The sequence below is a fragment of the Drosophila rhopaloa genome, unplaced genomic scaffold (genome assembly GCF_018152115.1).
Source record: "Drosophila rhopaloa isolate 14029-0021.01 unplaced genomic scaffold, ASM1815211v1 contig_3, whole genome shotgun sequence".
In the NCBI taxonomy this organism is placed as follows: Eukaryota; Metazoa; Arthropoda; class Insecta; order Diptera; family Drosophilidae; genus Drosophila; species Drosophila rhopaloa.
In genome coordinates, this window is record NW_025335123.1 from 24,085,029 (window position 1) to 24,100,016 (window position 14,988).

The 14,988-nt window shown below is 46.8% G+C and overlaps 4 protein-coding genes across 5 annotated transcripts; 2 read left to right on the forward strand and 2 right to left on the reverse strand.

Annotated features, from left to right (window-relative positions):
- Positions 1-73: 73 nt before the first annotated feature.
- Positions 74-2,518, reverse strand: LOC108046922 (translation initiation factor eIF-2B subunit epsilon). Its single transcript, XM_017126891.1, has 5 exons — positions 2,352-2,518; positions 2,162-2,286; positions 814-2,102; positions 471-757; positions 74-413 (listed from the first exon to the last, which is right to left on the reverse strand). Exons 1-5 carry the CDS (start codon positions 2,442-2,444, stop codon positions 195-197), a joined length of 2,013 nt encoding a protein of 670 aa, XP_016982380.1. The 5' UTR covers positions 2,445-2,518; the 3' UTR covers positions 74-194.
- A 350-nt stretch (positions 2,519-2,868) lies between these two features.
- On the forward strand, positions 2,869-8,088 carry LOC108046988 (type II inositol 1,4,5-trisphosphate 5-phosphatase). Its single transcript, XM_017127000.1, has 9 exons — positions 2,869-3,653; positions 4,090-4,276; positions 4,693-4,954; positions 5,013-5,198; positions 5,258-5,590; positions 5,785-6,661; positions 6,886-7,072; positions 7,135-7,359; positions 7,432-8,088. The coding sequence occupies exons 1-9, from the start codon at positions 3,546-3,548 to the stop codon at positions 7,617-7,619; spliced, it is 2,553 nt and encodes an 850-aa protein (XP_016982489.1). The 5' UTR covers positions 2,869-3,545; the 3' UTR covers positions 7,620-8,088.
- A 942-nt stretch (positions 8,089-9,030) lies between these two features.
- On the forward strand, positions 9,031-11,943 carry LOC108046992 (carnosine N-methyltransferase). Of its 2 annotated transcripts, none has more exons than XM_017127007.2 (6): positions 9,031-9,291; positions 9,882-10,140; positions 10,677-10,846; positions 10,910-11,050; positions 11,134-11,391; positions 11,451-11,943. In XM_017127007.2, the coding sequence occupies exons 1-6, from the start codon at positions 9,158-9,160 to the stop codon at positions 11,836-11,838; spliced, it is 1,350 nt and encodes a 449-aa protein (XP_016982496.1). In that variant the 5' UTR covers positions 9,031-9,157; the 3' UTR covers positions 11,839-11,943. The 2 variants fall into 2 exon arrangements, with proteins under 2 accessions (XP_016982496.1, XP_016982497.1); XM_017127008.2 differs by having other exon boundaries at positions 10,728-10,846.
- A 229-nt stretch (positions 11,944-12,172) lies between these two features.
- On the reverse strand, positions 12,173-13,982 carry LOC108046991 (protein SMG9). The gene has a single exon (XM_017127006.2). The coding sequence runs from the start codon at positions 13,890-13,892 to the stop codon at positions 12,423-12,425; it is 1,470 nt and encodes a 489-aa protein (XP_016982495.1). The 5' UTR covers positions 13,893-13,982; the 3' UTR covers positions 12,173-12,422.
- Between the last annotated feature and the right edge of the window lie 1,006 nt (positions 13,983-14,988).

Sequence of the window (14,988 nt, forward strand, 5' to 3'; positions counted from 1 at the left end):
ACTATTGGGCGATGTAAACCTACATTTTGGATAAGTTCTTCAATTTCTAAGACTTTAACCAACTCATGATAAATTTGCATTAATTACATTTTTTATTTATTTGTTTTGGTGAACCATTTCATGGTTCGCACTTTAACAACTAGAAGAGGAGAGTCGCTGGATTAAAAAAAGTGAAAAATGGGGGCCGTCATTTCTTAATCCTCCTCATCGTCGTCGTCCTCCTCCTCTTCACTGGACTGATCCAGCCAAGCCACGAGCTTTGCCAGGCTCTGGCGCAGATGCGCATGCTCCTCCTCGTCCAACTGCTCGAACCAGGCCTGGATGGCATCCTCGGACACGAAGTCTTTGTCGTACAGGTAGTGGACAATCTGCGAAATCTTCTCCCGCACCAGAGCATTTTCCTCGTACACATCCTGTGGGTAATGGGGAACGTTAAATGGCTTTTAGGGCAACCAGGATAAAGGAATCACCTCCAGCGCCTTGAGGCAATCCAGCATGGAATCCTCGCTCTTAATGTAGTTGGAGACAACCGGTCCCAGTTGCTTAAAAGCGGCACTTATGGCCACTAGAACGTTGTTGTTCGCCGGTTCCAGGATGCTCTGCATGCCGAATACTGCCTTGACCACATTAAAGTTAACCTCCTTGAGGGACATGTTGTACGCGTAGCGCGAGGAGTTAATTTCGAGGATGAGGAAGTCGGGATTCGACTTCTCCCGGAAGCCCCGCGTCAAGGAATCGATCACCTCGCCCAGGAAAACTGAGATATGCGATGGTTAATTAGGTTGATTAGACTGTCATTTCTGTTGCACTCACTGTTTGTGTCATCGGGCAGGGGCGTCACCGCTCGGGAGCCATCCTCGTCGTCCTCGCTGAGGTCGCTGCAGTAACTGATCTCGTCCAGCGGCGCCAGCAGGTCGCCCATTTTGGGTATGCTTAGTGGTTGCTGTGGCAAGAGATCCTCGCCATCCGAGTCCTCGGGATCACCAGTTGTCAAATCGCTGACAATGAAGGCATGTGGCCCAATAGACTCCAGTTCCACTGCAATCTCCTCCTCACTGCGCTGTGTGCTGGGCGTGCTGGTGACGAGAGTCTTTGTCAGCGTTGTCTTGGCAGGCAGCACGCTCTTCGCCCCCAGCACACAGCCCGCGCTCACGTCGCAGTTCTCGTTAATGGTGGCGCCCGCACCCACCACGCAATGCTCCAGCCGGCAGTTGTCCTTCACGGTGACATCGGCCATAAGGAACACATTGGTCAGCCGGCAGTTCTTCCCGACGCGGCAGTTGGCCCCGATCACGCTGTCACTGATCACCGACCCACTGTCCACATGACTGCCCGCCTGGATGACCACGTTCTGCTGGAGCGCCACCTTCGACACCTGCGCCCCGTGGCTCTTATATATGTTGTCCTTGTGGAAGACGTACTGCTGCTGCAGCTTGTAGACGCCCATGTCAGGAACGAGCGGGTAGGCCCACCGGTTGATTATGTCCCGGCTGACCAGCTGGTAGGACGGCCAGTTGTTCACCTTGTGCGCGTACTGGGCGGTCGGCAGCAGGGCCACGTATATCCTGCTATCCAGCAGCTCCTCGTTGATCAGCAGGCCTCGCACAAAGTCATCCCGCGTCTGGAAATCGAAGTTGTCGCTGAACAGCGACAGCATGGAAGGCGAGCCAATGGCAATCTGCGGATCGAGAAGGTTGTGGTGCAGCGCCACACACGAGTTGCCCAGAAAGACGTCCAGCGGTATTTGGTAGCGCGGCTCCTTCTGGTGCATCCTCAGCCGCTGGTGGTAGTGCAGCCTATCGTTGCGGCGATCCACGGCGATCAGTACCTCGTTGCCGGTCCGTAGGTTGTTGGAGCACTCCTTGAACACCAGAGTGGCGGCGGTGCCCTTGTCGAACTTGGCCTGACGCTTGTGCTGCTCCAGCACTGGACGCAGATCGGCATTCGTCACCGTATCAGCGCCCAGAAGAATAAAGTTGCCACGAATGAGTGCCTTGGCGTCCAGGTCACGCATGGCATCGCCGAAACAGCGACAGCCCTCGCCGCCGATTACATGGACGGTCATCTTAAAGGACCAGGAGGCGTACGTGGCAATGCCTGCCCTGCAAAAACGAGAAACCAGCGTTAATGCCACAATTGCATCATCCTGCCGGCAACTCACTTGATGTGATCCCGGATGTCCTGAAGGTAGAGGCTGGCGTACACAAACACCTCCTCCACCCCGCTGCGATTGAGGGCGATGAGTGCGTAGTCCAGCATCCTTACATTAACCAGGGGCAGCAGAGCCTGCAGAGAAACGGGCGCAATTAAACGATCGCTGTTCGAATGCGACTCCCAAAGGAAACACCTACCGTGGAGCCCTCGTCGGAGAGGGGCTTGAAGTTCCACACATTGTTGTCGGCTATCAGCACCGCCTGCACAATTTCCTTCTCGAATTGGGCCATTTCTTTCGGTTTGGTCTTGTTTTTGGGGAGTAGTTTCCCCCACACCACGCTCGTTGTTGTTGTTTTATTGCTGCGGCAATCTGTGTGACCGGGTGTGGTCGGTACAAAAATCCATGTTGATATTTAGCAAAGTTATCAACCATTTGTTATATCTTTATGAAGATGTAAAGCGTTCACACTTTCCGGAATGCAGCTTAAAATAACATATAGCCTGATTTTAATTTGTAACATTTTGTATGTACCTGATTCCATTGGCACATCTCTTTAATGTTTAATATACACAATTTGAGCGGCACCCCCGGTCGGCTTGCTTCGGTAAGTGTAAGCAGTCTATTAGCCGCTATCGAAACTAAACCTTCGATAGTGTGTCGCACATTCGCCATATCGATAACATGGTCAGTGATTAAGCCAGCTCTATCAGAAAACAACAACAAAAACGGCTGGCGCACAGATAGCCCGGAAAATAAATCGAAACAAATAATGAGCCGTAATTAGCGCGCGTGCCAGTTTGTCTGTGAGCAGCGCAACCCCGCATCACCCGGGTGAGGAAAGGAGAGATTCGCTGAAGCGGAGTGGAGTGGAGTGGCAATTATTGTCATCGCATTACCGATGAATAAGTGCCTCTGCGAGTGTGAGCGTGTGTGTGTTTAAGATACACCCACCTTGAGGGACAACAACAATAAATCAAGCGAGAAAACAAACAAGCGGCTGCGATTACCCACGATTACGGCCACGGTTACAGTTACGCAGCCCAAGAGCAGGGTCACCCGCCCAGTTGCTCCCGTGGCTCGCCCTTGGCACCAGAAATAAGAAGCCCCCAAGAGAACAGACAATTCCAATCCGATCCGATCCGATCCCATACGAATTCCAATAGCTGGGCGTTCGCGCCAACTATAAATAGAAATAACAACAACGCAGCAGCAAACAACTGTCCATATCCATATCTACATACAAATATTGACGCAGAGGAAGAAGCCCTCAAGTATTACTCTTCATTCCGAGATTAAAGCAGCAGACATTTGCATTCACCAGCAAATAGGCAAATAGAAGGAAGAGGGGGAAAGAAGGCCTTCCAGCAACACGATACCATATCAGAACGAAATGGACACGGTAGGGGAAAATGTCCCCAATGGAACCGCTCCTGCAGCCCCAAAAACAACCATGGATATTGTCAAGGAGCGATTTAAGGAAGACGAAACCATAGAATACGTAAGCGAATATTAGAAATCCAAACAAGAGCTTTAAAGATGATAATTAACTACAGATTCTAGGTAAAAAAATCATAGATTTAGAAAGCCACACTATTATAATCATGTGATAACAATTCTAATTTTAAATAGTTTTTAACAAATTATGAAAATGACTTGTTATCTAAAAGGTGAATAAACGCATACAGCTTCTCTTTGCAATATTTATATTATAAATAAATAAAGGTCAATGCCGTAAAATCATAATTGATGCAATAAATTCATTGGGAAATCCTCCTTTCAATTTATCAATGACTAATGTCTTTAAACATATTGCTTAAACATTTCTCAAACATATCGATAAAAAGGCAAGTCTACTGGGGGACATACCTTTTTTCATATATATATGCTCGGTCGCCGATAACAGAGCTTTAATTAATGGATTCCATCTTTTACAGATATTCGAGGCTTATCAGATCAAGGGTCCCGAGTATACTAATCGACTACTGGCGCTTGTGTCCTCGAAATCGGGCGGAACATTCGCCATCATCGCCTTCTCCTACCTGCGCACTCCGCTGACCTCCGTGAACGAGCTGATCATCAACAAGGTGTTCGCTATCGACCACAATTTCCAGCTGCGGCAGGGTAAGAAGTCCCTTTGGCTCAAGGATTGGGCTAAGTTGAAGATTCCATTACCCCCTTTCTAAAAAAATAAACGGCTGTCAAAAGCTTAACAACTTAATGTATATATACGGCTAATTATAATTGAATTTGCAGTTGTAACGCCTGTTTACCATTTTAAATAGTTGACAAATATTTAACTCACAGCTTTGCACTGAATAGTAACTATTTGCAAAGTAGGCACCTAATCAATAATAGTCCGCATCTAATTATCGGCAAGTAACTTAATAGCTGTGCATTTACGTAAAAAAAATATTAGAAATATTTGTCTTGTTTAGATTAAAACTAATAGATCTGAATAACAAAGAAGCTAGTAATAAAAAGTTCAGTTTACCACCGCTTTGTTTGTCATATTTATCATTCTCCTGGTTCTATTGCAGATAGCAAAAGCTCGATCACCACACAGCAGTTTGACTTGTCCACCGCCGAAGATGGCCCCATCAAGTACTACTACTATGCCACGGAAGGCGACCACTACGAGGAGTTTGTGGCCAAGGTGATCTCCTTTAAGAGCACCATGGCACAGCACGATCCCGAAACGGTGCTCAACTTCAGGTGGCTCAACGACTATCGTCAGATCGGCGAGGTGAAGCAAGAGCTGAAGAAGCGCGAGAGCGAGTACATTGTTTACAAGGATATTATGTGAGTTCTTGCTTCCCTGTCAAGCAAAAGTCCCCCCTCACTGGTTCATTCCTTGCAGCATCTACTGTGCCACTTGGAACGTGAACAACAAGACCTGCAGCGACAGCAGCAATCCGCTGCGACCCTGGCTGGCGTGCAGCGAACAGCCGCCGGATATCTACGCCATTGGACTGCAGGAGCTGGACACTCCCACAAAGGCCATGCTGAACTCAACCCAGGTGCAGGCCATCGAGAAGCAGTGGATGTGAGTGTTCGTGCGATTGTCTGGCCCCACAAGCGTCAAAATTGTCTTTCCCTTGGCAGCGATAAGATGATGGACAGTGTCCACCCAGGCGTAGAGTACGAGATCCTGATGTCCCACCGCCTTGTGGCCACCATGCTGACGGTCATCGTGCGCAAGCAGCTGCGACAGCACATCATTCGGTGTCGCCCCAAGTCGGTGGCCCGCGGCATCTTCAACACACTGGGCAACAAAGGGGGTGTGGCCATCAGCCTGCAGCTCAACGAGGGCAACATCTGCTTCGTCAACTCCCACCTGGCCGCCCACATGGGCTACGTGGAGGAGCGGAATCAAGACTACAACGCCATCGTGGAGGGAATTCGCTTCGATGACGGACGCACTATCAGCGATCATGAGTGAGTTCGTGAGATTTATGTTTAATTGTTGTCTTAAACCACATAAAATCATAGAAGTTTATTGATTATTGATTATACTTATAAATACTTATAAATATTAGAGAGAAGGAAAGGACACAAATGCAACCACCTTAACATTAAAGAAGCAATTTATGAACTGAACTTACTTGATTTGGCATCTCTCTCTTTTCCAGTCACATCTTCTGGCTGGGCGATTTAAACTATCGCATTCAGGAGCCACCCGGACAGCAGAGACCAGGACCGCTGAGCGATGCCCAGACCTACGAGCTCCTCCTGCAGTACGACCAGCTGCGCCAGGAGATGCGCCGCGGCAAGTGCTTCGAGGGCTACACCGAGGGCGAGATCAAATTCCGACCGACGTACAAGTACGACCCAGGCACGGACAACTACGACAGCAGCGAAAAGCAGCGTGCGCCGGCCTACTGCGACCGCGTCCTCTGGAAGGGAACGCGCATCGAGCAGCTGGCCTACAACAGCATCATGGAGATCCGCCAGAGTGACCACAAGCCCGTGTACGCCGTATTTCGGGTGAAGATCAAGACGCGCGACGAGGTCAAGTACAAGCGGGTACAGGAGGAGGTGCTCAAGGCGGTGGACAAGCGGGAGAACGACAACCAGCCGCAGATCAATGTGGAGAAGACGGTGATCGATTTTGGAACAGTGCGATTCAACGAGCCAAGCACACGGGACTTCAACGTCTACAACAACTGTCCGCTGCCCGTTGACTTCAGCTTCAAGGAGAAGGACATCCACGCCATCTGTGAGCCTTGGCTACATGTTGATCCTCGCCAGGACTCGCTGCTGATCGACTCCGCCCGCAGCATTCGGCTGAAGATGCACGTCAATGTCCGCACCATTGCCGGTTTGCTACGCAAGATCCGCGTCAGCGATAACTTTGACATTCTCATCCTGGACGTGGAGAATGGTCGGGACATCTTTATCACGGTGACCGGCGACTACCAGCCCAGTTGCTTCGGTCTCTCTATGGAGACGATGTGTCGCACCGATCGCCCCTTGAGCGAGTACTCCCAGGATCAGATCAAGCAGCTAGTGAGTATTTTTAATTTGTAAATATGTATTTTCAAAACCAGTTAGGTTTTTAACGAAAGCCAATACAAATTAATACAGGCTTATACACATCGTAGTTAAATCAAATAACAAACTATTTAAAATGTTCGCATTCACTTATTTCGAAAACTTTAAAATGAATGGCTGACTTACAACCACTATCAATCAAGTGCAAATATTAAACGTCAACACAACTTCCCTTGCAGATGAATAACGAATCCCCGGAGTATCGCGTGACCATGCCGCGGGAGTTCTTCCTACTGATCGATTATCTGTACAGGCAGGGTTCCCAGCAGGAGGGTGCTTTTCCCTCCTACGACTCGCGACTTTCGCTCGGCGCTCAGTTCAACTCGGTGCGCGACTGGCTGGATACCTGGTCGGATGAGCCATTTCGTAAGTGTATTTTATACAGTGTCCTTATACAAGCATTCATATTTTCTGTTTACGATTTGCAGCTGCTAATGCGGAGACTGCTGCGCAGGCGCTGCTGCTTTTGCTGGATCTGCCGGACCAGGCACTGTTGGAACCGGTGGTCGAGAACCTGCTAGAGTGCACCAACAAGTCGCAGGCCATGGACTACATATCGCTGCTCAGTCCGCCAAAGAGGAACGTCTTTATGCACCTGTGCATGTTCCTGCGCGCAGGCATCGAGAGCCAGTATTACGATCTACATCAAGTCGGTGCGTAGAAGTGATCATTGATTGTTTATCCTTGAATTATCTAAGCAACTTGCTATCCTTGCGCCCGGACAGCCTCCACCTTTGGCCGTATCCTGCTGCGCAGCACCGAGCGGGCCGCCTGGATGGACTACCACAGCCGCTGCATCCAGTTCATGCGGCTCTTCATCGACTCCGACGTCGAGACAATGGGCAACAGCAATGAGGGCGCCGGAACTGGGACGGGATCCGGATCCGGGGCCAGGGCCGGACTGCAGGCATAGTCGCCGGACCCTAGTCCCGACACTGTTGATAGTTATCTGAACACATAGTGTTAGGCTATTTATTTTACTAGTTGGTACTTTGTTGGCACTTAGCATTTATGTATATTTCTCTGTTTTACCTGTTAATTGTTTGTGCCCGCCTTCCGTTCATTCCAACTCGGTTGCCCCCGTCTCGCATCCCGGAATCACCTGGTTTTTGTTATAATCACATACATGCATCACCAAATCTCGAAGAAAAAGTCGACACTGCGGATCCATCTATGAACGATAAAGTGCAGAGGCTTGTGTAGTAGAAGGCCACCGTAAAAATGAATCTATTGTATAAATAGGTAATACGAAACGTTCTGCACACCCGTTTAATCAATGTTAAGTTGAACACGATTGCTTGTTAATTTAGAATAATATTGCGTGACCCCCAAAAACCCGGTTTCAGTTCCAACTGAAAATAAATAACACATACAGTTTCAAATTTGTTCACTTTTTTTTAATATGTACAATGTTTATTGTACATCCCCTTCTCTTCCCTCTCTAATAACGAGTCCTGAAAAAAGTCGGTTGTGAAATTTATTTCTGTGCTCACGACCAAAATTTAAAAGAAAATGAAGACTTCCTAGAATTAACAAAATTCCACAAAACGATCTTTTAATTGTTTCCAATGTTCGAAGAGTTTTACCTAAAGACATTATAACTATTGCAGAAAGTATTATAATTTCAGTGAAGGAGACATTTCCGACCATTTACATATATATATTCTTGATCAGCATAAGCATCAGAAATAAACTAGCCATGTCCGTCTGGCTGTCCCAAAAGCTTTACCCATACATTATTCAAAACTGAAGAGATCCATTACCAATAAAATCTACAAAAATCCGTATATAAGTAAAGTATCATTTAGATTTTTGCCAATCAAAAACCAAATTCACATTTTCTCCCGAATCAGATTTAATTCAATTGTTAAGTTTATAAACATTTAAAAAAAAGCGCCCAAGGTAGATTGAGGTCGAAAACGATCGATTTTTGCAGATATCGATGATTTTGACAAACAACATCGATGTTACAAATTTGAACAACAAATTAGCATTTCGTTTTTTTCACATATATATAAAATAAATTATTGGCTGTACTTCCTGAAAGCTCCTTCAATCTCTTTCAAATTTCTGGAATTTTTTTGGGGACGAATAATTATTTTTGGTTTAAAAAAATTGTTCAAACAAATATTTAATTTCGGATAAAAAAAGCCCTGACAATCCATTTTTAAATTTAAATTAGAATCGATGTATTTTTTGGTTACGAATAATTAGGTTGAAAAAACGGAGCTTGGCCATAACTCGATAGCAACATAATTTGACGCAGTGTGGACCCAGCCTTAGAGATGATGCCCGCCAAACATCGATATTACCGATGTTAGCATCGATGTTTCTCCACCTCTACCTTGGCTCCAAAATAAAGAGACTAAAAATAAAAAAAAGCATGCAAAGGACAGAGTTTTGGACACAACTAGTTTAAATTTTCGTTGACTCCGTCGCAGAAGCGCCCAGATGAGCACCATGGACTGCGGCATGTTCCCCATGCATCCCAAAATGGACGAGCAGCTCTCCAAAGCATTCACCGCCAATGAAGAGGAGGAGGAAAAGCACATCCAGAAGGTGCAGAACGCCTTCCTCTACTACGGGTGGGTATTTTTGTTGCTGCTTTGGGGAAAATGCCGCCTCCACCGGCTAACGGTCAATGGTGACGGGGGCGTGGCAGAGGCCGGGTGAAGCGGGAGCAGCAACATGTGCAGACAAGTTGTCGACAAACTTGAGTTTCGTGCGTGCATGTCAGTGCTGTCAGTGCGGGTGGATTCACGCTGGTAGCTTTTTTAAATGTTGGCGCTAATATCCGTTAATAGTAGAAAAAAGTCTTGCTAATTTTTCTATTAGATTTTCGGTTAAGGATAGTGTCAATAAATAGTGGTGTGAAAATTCTATAGAATGTGTACTATTATTTAATATTTTGTTGTAGAGTTTTTTATTTGACATTATATTTTATAAAAAAAAATTATTTTTGACACAGCATTGCAAAGTTAAATTATATTTTTATCGTTTTAAACAATTATTTGTTTATGCCTAGTCGACAAAATCTAGAACTCCAGCTTTCGTTTTCAGTTACCCCGCTTTGTTTGAGTTAGGTCTGAAATCCCGTCATCGCTGGTGATAAGCGTCCTTGTCGGCATTAAGTGGCATCGACTGATAACGAAAATCAATTAATTCTCCCGTTTAGGCCATATGCGTGCCAGCGGCTAAGGCGCTCCATGGATTACCTGGACAGCCTGTCTGGAGAGGATCAGCACATGCTGGCCAAGTATCGAGGGCATCTGGAGTGTGTGCGCACGTGTATTGATCGCAACCAGGCGGTCATCCGGGAAATTCTGCGGGAGCGCGTCCTCTATCCGGCAGAAGAATCGACCACCAATCCATCGGCGGACCGGTGGGAGTTTGACGAGCCGCCGCCAAACGTGAGGCACGGTGATATGGACCAGGTAAACGGCTGAAGCTCTACAATCTAGAGTCTAAATCTTTGGGGAACCCAAAACACACTTCTTAAAACCCAAACACCAATCCACCAAACATTCATTTTCATCTAAGCACTACATACCAAATAGTTTTCCTAACGTTTTGTAAAATGTTTCCAAAATTAAAAAGTAAATCATGCGTTTTCGTCAACAACTATCTATCTTTTTGGCTTAAATTCCTTTAAATTATATACTCAATAACAAATAGTCAATATATCTATATTTTTATAAGAGAAAATTACAAAAATCAATTTTTTCCAATTAAGTACACATGTCATTGGATGTTTATTATATCCTTCACATTTAATTATAAACTGTAGTGTTAATTAAAAAACGGCTGAAATTATTCGTATGTGCTTATTTTTCCACCATTATATTCAAAAAACCTAAATCCTTTAGTTCTTCTTTTCGGCAATCATATTCCTATTCTTTACGTTTATCTTCCTTATCTGTACACGACTCCCGCACCCTGTATCTCGCACCCGCTCTTATTCAACTCGCAGAATGATATTCCATTCGATGAAGCTGACGTTGAACCTCTCAAAATTTTAAAGGCCCAGTCGACGTTGAAGTTGATTGCGCGCGACTGGAGCACCGATGGCGCCCTAGAGCGGGAGCAGTCCTACAAGCCGATCATAGACAGCATCGTGGAGTACTACAAGCCCGGCGATTAGTGAGTAATTCAGCCGCAGAGTCTTCATGTTTAATTATTTTAATATTAATTTCCTTTGAACAGCGAGTTGAAGGAGATTAAGATCCTGGTGCCGGGAGCGGGATTGGGACGTCTGACCTACGAACTGGCATGCTTGGGATACTCGTGCGAAGGCAACGAGTTCTCTTACTTTATGCTGATCGCCTCCAATTTTGTCCTCAATCTGTGAGTCAACTTCAGTTTCGGTACTGAAATCCGCTCTTTTTTTTATCTAAAGCTAATTATTTAATATGTTCTGGAATTGGTAGCTGCGACTACGAGAACAAATACGTGCTGTACCCGTGGGTGCATCAGTATGTGAACAACCTGAGGCGCGAGGATCAAGTGGCCGCCGTTCGCTTCCCCGACGTCTGCCCCCTGAAGAATCCGCCCAAGGGCCACTTTGAAATAGCCGCAGGGGACTTCCTGGAGGTTTACAAGACGCCGCACAGCTACAACTGCGTGGCCACGTGCTTCTTTATCGATTGCGCCAATAACGTGATCGACTTTATACGCACCATTTACAGGTGTGGCAAAGGTCCATTTATTGCATTATAGTTTTAACTAACACATTTTCCCTTTGCAGAATTCTCGTGCCTGGTGGCATATGGGTGAATCTCGGACCGCTTCTGTATCACTATAGCGACGTCAGCGGACAGAACAGCATTGAGCCGACGTTCGAGGACCTTTGCATCATTATGGAGAGCGTGGGCTTCGTGATCGAGAAATCGCGCACGGGCATTCGCACCAAGTACGCCCAGAACCCTTCCTCGATGAAGCAAAGCGAGTATGAGAGCCTATTCTGGGTCTGTCGCAAGCCGGATCCGTTTGAGGAGCAGCGGGGCAAGCGCAAGGCCTCCAGGGAGCCACACGATCTCATTGTGCGAGAGGACAGCGTGGAGGAGACGCCACCGCAACAGCAGAAGCAGCAACCCACGGCCAACGATGAGACTGAGATGGCCCAGCCAACGTGATAGCCATTGACCAAACCCAAAACCACACCCGAACCCACCTACGGATGCCATCACCAACACCCTAATCATCAAGCCACAGGCTAGACAGGGAACTCGAATTAACACTATAATGATTCGATGTTGTAGATTACATGTTATACCTCTATTCTTTTTTTTGTAAACCGATTTTTGAATTTATCATGATTATGGAAAAGTAAAATTATCTAATTAGGACAACCAAATATACCGACACAAAACATTAAAAAAATAATTGCTCAATTAGTTTATTTAATTTACTAACTTAAACGTGGAATTGGAACTGAGATTTGTAAATACTATTTCTGCAAATGCTAAATTACTGTGAAGTCTTTTATTTAATAATGAAATATGTAAAAATCAATATGTATATCAGTCACGCACTTAATTTCTGATTCATATGTTAACTTTAAACAACACTAATACTATACAATTTTTTAGTAAAAATAGGTCAGCAGTGATGTTGGAACTTTAATCTCTAAAATGGTCCAAGCAAACATCCCTGCCCTTGCTATTTGCCCCGCCCAATAACAGAGTTCCACTCCAGCTGCGCATCCGTAATATTTGGATCAGCTTTCTGTGCCGGTAAGAAAGGTACGCCAATTGTCCGACCGCCACTGGCAGCGTGTGTCCAGGTGGCGCAGCTTGATCTCCGCATAGATCTTTTCGAAATGGGGGGCACCCTTGCGGGCGCTTTCTGCCAGGATCTCGAACCAGATGGCCTCGCTTAGCTCGGTGCTGGTGTGGCACATGGAGACGCGCATGGATCCGAGGACACGCTCCCGAAACTGACGAACCAGTTCGCCCAGGCCAGCGTGAAAAGCGGTGGCTCCATTACCGCTCACTTCCGGTAGCAGAAAGGTGTTTATACAGCGTGCCTCCCCTCTGCCCCGGTAGATGGGCAATCCCGTGGGCCCGTATAGATACGCCAGCTTCTTGTCAAGTCGTTCCCGCTGCTGCGGCTCGAAATCCAGCCGCTGGGCACGTGTGCGCACGAACAGCACCTGCGGCAGGTGGTCCCGTACATAGCCTTTGCAGGGAAACGTCGGTCTCAGTCGAAGGGCAGCATTTATGATACGCAGCTGCTCCACGGCCAAGCCGTCAATGGCCAAAATCAGGACGTGACATACGCTCAAAAGTTGCGCCATTGCCGCCAGGGAATGCAGGTCCTGATGGTCCGGTTCCTTGCCCACCGGCAGCAGCGGTGGCGTGTCGAGCAGAATATGACGTTCCCGGGTGATAAAGAACTGCAAGGTCTCGGTGCGAGGACGCAAAATAGTCTTCTGTCCATTATTTGGCTTAGCCCTGTGCCGGGTGGCGAAGACGCACTCATCCGCCTCTGCCGAGAACAGGTGTTGGTAGTAGTCGTAGTCCAGAGACCGCTCAGCGGCCAGAAGATTGAGCAGCGTGCTTTTTCCGGAACACTGCCCTCCCAAGACGCCAATGACGGTGAAATCCGTGTTGGTTTTGTGGAACAGCTTGCGGGCATTGGCATTAAAGACCCCGTTGGCCACAATAAGGGGCGTGGGGCGGTTCATGCGCGGCGGGTGCTGCTCAAGAAGGGCACTTGTGGATCCGGCCGGGGTGCCTGCTGCTCCTGCGCCACCACTGCAGTTATTTTTGTCCCGCCCATTCGGTGCAGAGCTAGCTAAGGCAGCACAAACGGAGGTCGAAGGCACGGCGGAAAGTTGCCCACTTCCAAGGGAAAGTGCTCCGCCTCCCATACCCCCTGCAATCATGGACATCTGGCACCTGTCCGCCGGTCGCAGCTCGCTCGTTCGATTGATTATAATCGTTTTGATGGCCGCCGGTGCATCAGGGTAACTGCTACCGCTGGTGGGACTCGGCTCCGCCTCCTTATCTTTCTCAACGTCCCGATCCCTTTCCCACTCCTTGTCCCGGTCGCGGTCTTTCTTCAGCAGAATCTTTGGCTGCACCAATCGGGAATCCTCGCGCCGGGCAATGGTCACGGGTGCCAGGAGACCGGAGGAGGTGTCATCCCTCTTCTTGTTGCGGAAACGGCGTCGCTGCTCGGCCATTCCGTTCTCCGGTTTTTTGGGGCTTAATGTTTGAGCTTACACGTTTGTGGAGGTCAACGTCAAGTCTTAAGCGTTTTCCAACACTGCTCGACACATAGCAGCTGTGCTGTGACTATGAAAAAAATAGCTAAAAATGAAACCTAAAAAAAATGCTATATTCCAACAAAAAATATTTGGATATTTTCCTTCCTTAAGATTAATTAAATAATTTATTAAGATAATCCTAAAAGTGATACTTACTCCGTTATGCTCTTGATGCGCTGCATCCTTGACCCCAGTTTAAGTAAGATGATATCGCAATAAATCTTCAACAGCCACTCCCATATTACACACACACACCCAAGACCTGAAATTATAATTAAAACAAGAAAGGAAAACTAACTTCAGGCGGAGCCTGAATATTATGTGAATATTATGTACATTATATTCTCCAAATTATTCATATGATGCATTCTTAATACTTATAAAAAAATCGCAAATTCCTAACTTTACAAACACCAAAGTTATGGCATTTCCGATCAATCAGTTATATGGCAGCTATAGGATATAGTCGGTCGATCTTTATGAAATTTGGTAGGTCGGATTGATTAACAAAATATAAAACCCATAGAAAATCCCAGCTTCCTAACTTTACAAACACCAAAGTTATTGCATTTCCGATCAATCAGTTATATGGCATATATATAGGATATAGTCGGCCGATCCCGGCCGTTCCGACATATATACTGCGTGCAAAGGAAAGAAAGGTGTGTGCAAAGTTTCAATTCGCTATCTTTAAAGCTGAGATACTAGTTCGCGTAGAAACAGACAGACAGACGGACAGACAGACGGACAGACAGACAGACGGACGGACAGACAGACAGACAGACAGGCAGACGGACGGACAGACAGACAGACGGACGGACAGACAGACGGACAGACAGACGGACAGACAGACGGACAGACAGACGGACAGACAGACGGACAGACAGACGGACATGCTTATATCAACTCAGGAGGTGATCCTGATCAAGAATATATATACTTTATAGGGTCGGAGATGTCTCCTTCACTGCGTTGCACACTGTTGACCAAAATTATAATACCCTCTGCAAGG

Coding starts and splice junctions, on each gene's coding strand:
- LOC108046922 (XM_017126891.1), bottom strand. CDS start 2,444: ATGGCCCAATTCGAGAAGGAAATTGTGCAGGCGGTGCTGATAGCCGAC. Junction 758..813: donor CCTGCCCGATGACACAAACA/GTGAGTGCAACA, acceptor CGCATATCTCAG/TTTTCCTGGGCGAGGTGATC. Junction 414..470: donor ATTGCCTCAAGGCGCTGGAG/GTGATTCCTTTA, acceptor CATTACCCACAG/GATGTGTACGAGGAAAATGC.
- LOC108046988 (XM_017127000.1), top strand. CDS start 3,546: ATGGACACGGTAGGGGAAAATGTCCCCAATGGAACCGCTCCTGCAGCC. Junction 4,955..5,012: donor ATTGTTTACAAGGATATTAT/GTGAGTTCTTGC, acceptor CATTCCTTGCAG/CATCTACTGTGCCACTTGGA. Junction 7,073..7,134: donor CTGGTCGGATGAGCCATTTC/GTAAGTGTATTT, acceptor TACGATTTGCAG/CTGCTAATGCGGAGACTGCT.
- LOC108046992 (XM_017127007.2), top strand. CDS start 9,158: ATGAGCACCATGGACTGCGGCATGTTCCCCATGCATCCCAAAATGGAC. Junction 11,051..11,133: donor TCCAATTTTGTCCTCAATCT/GTGAGTCAACTT, acceptor TGGAATTGGTAG/CTGCGACTACGAGAACAAAT. Junction 11,392..11,450: donor TTTATACGCACCATTTACAG/GTGTGGCAAAGG, acceptor TTCCCTTTGCAG/AATTCTCGTGCCTGGTGGCA.
- LOC108046991 (XM_017127006.2), bottom strand. CDS start 13,892: ATGGCCGAGCAGCGACGCCGTTTCCGCAACAAGAAGAGGGATGACACC.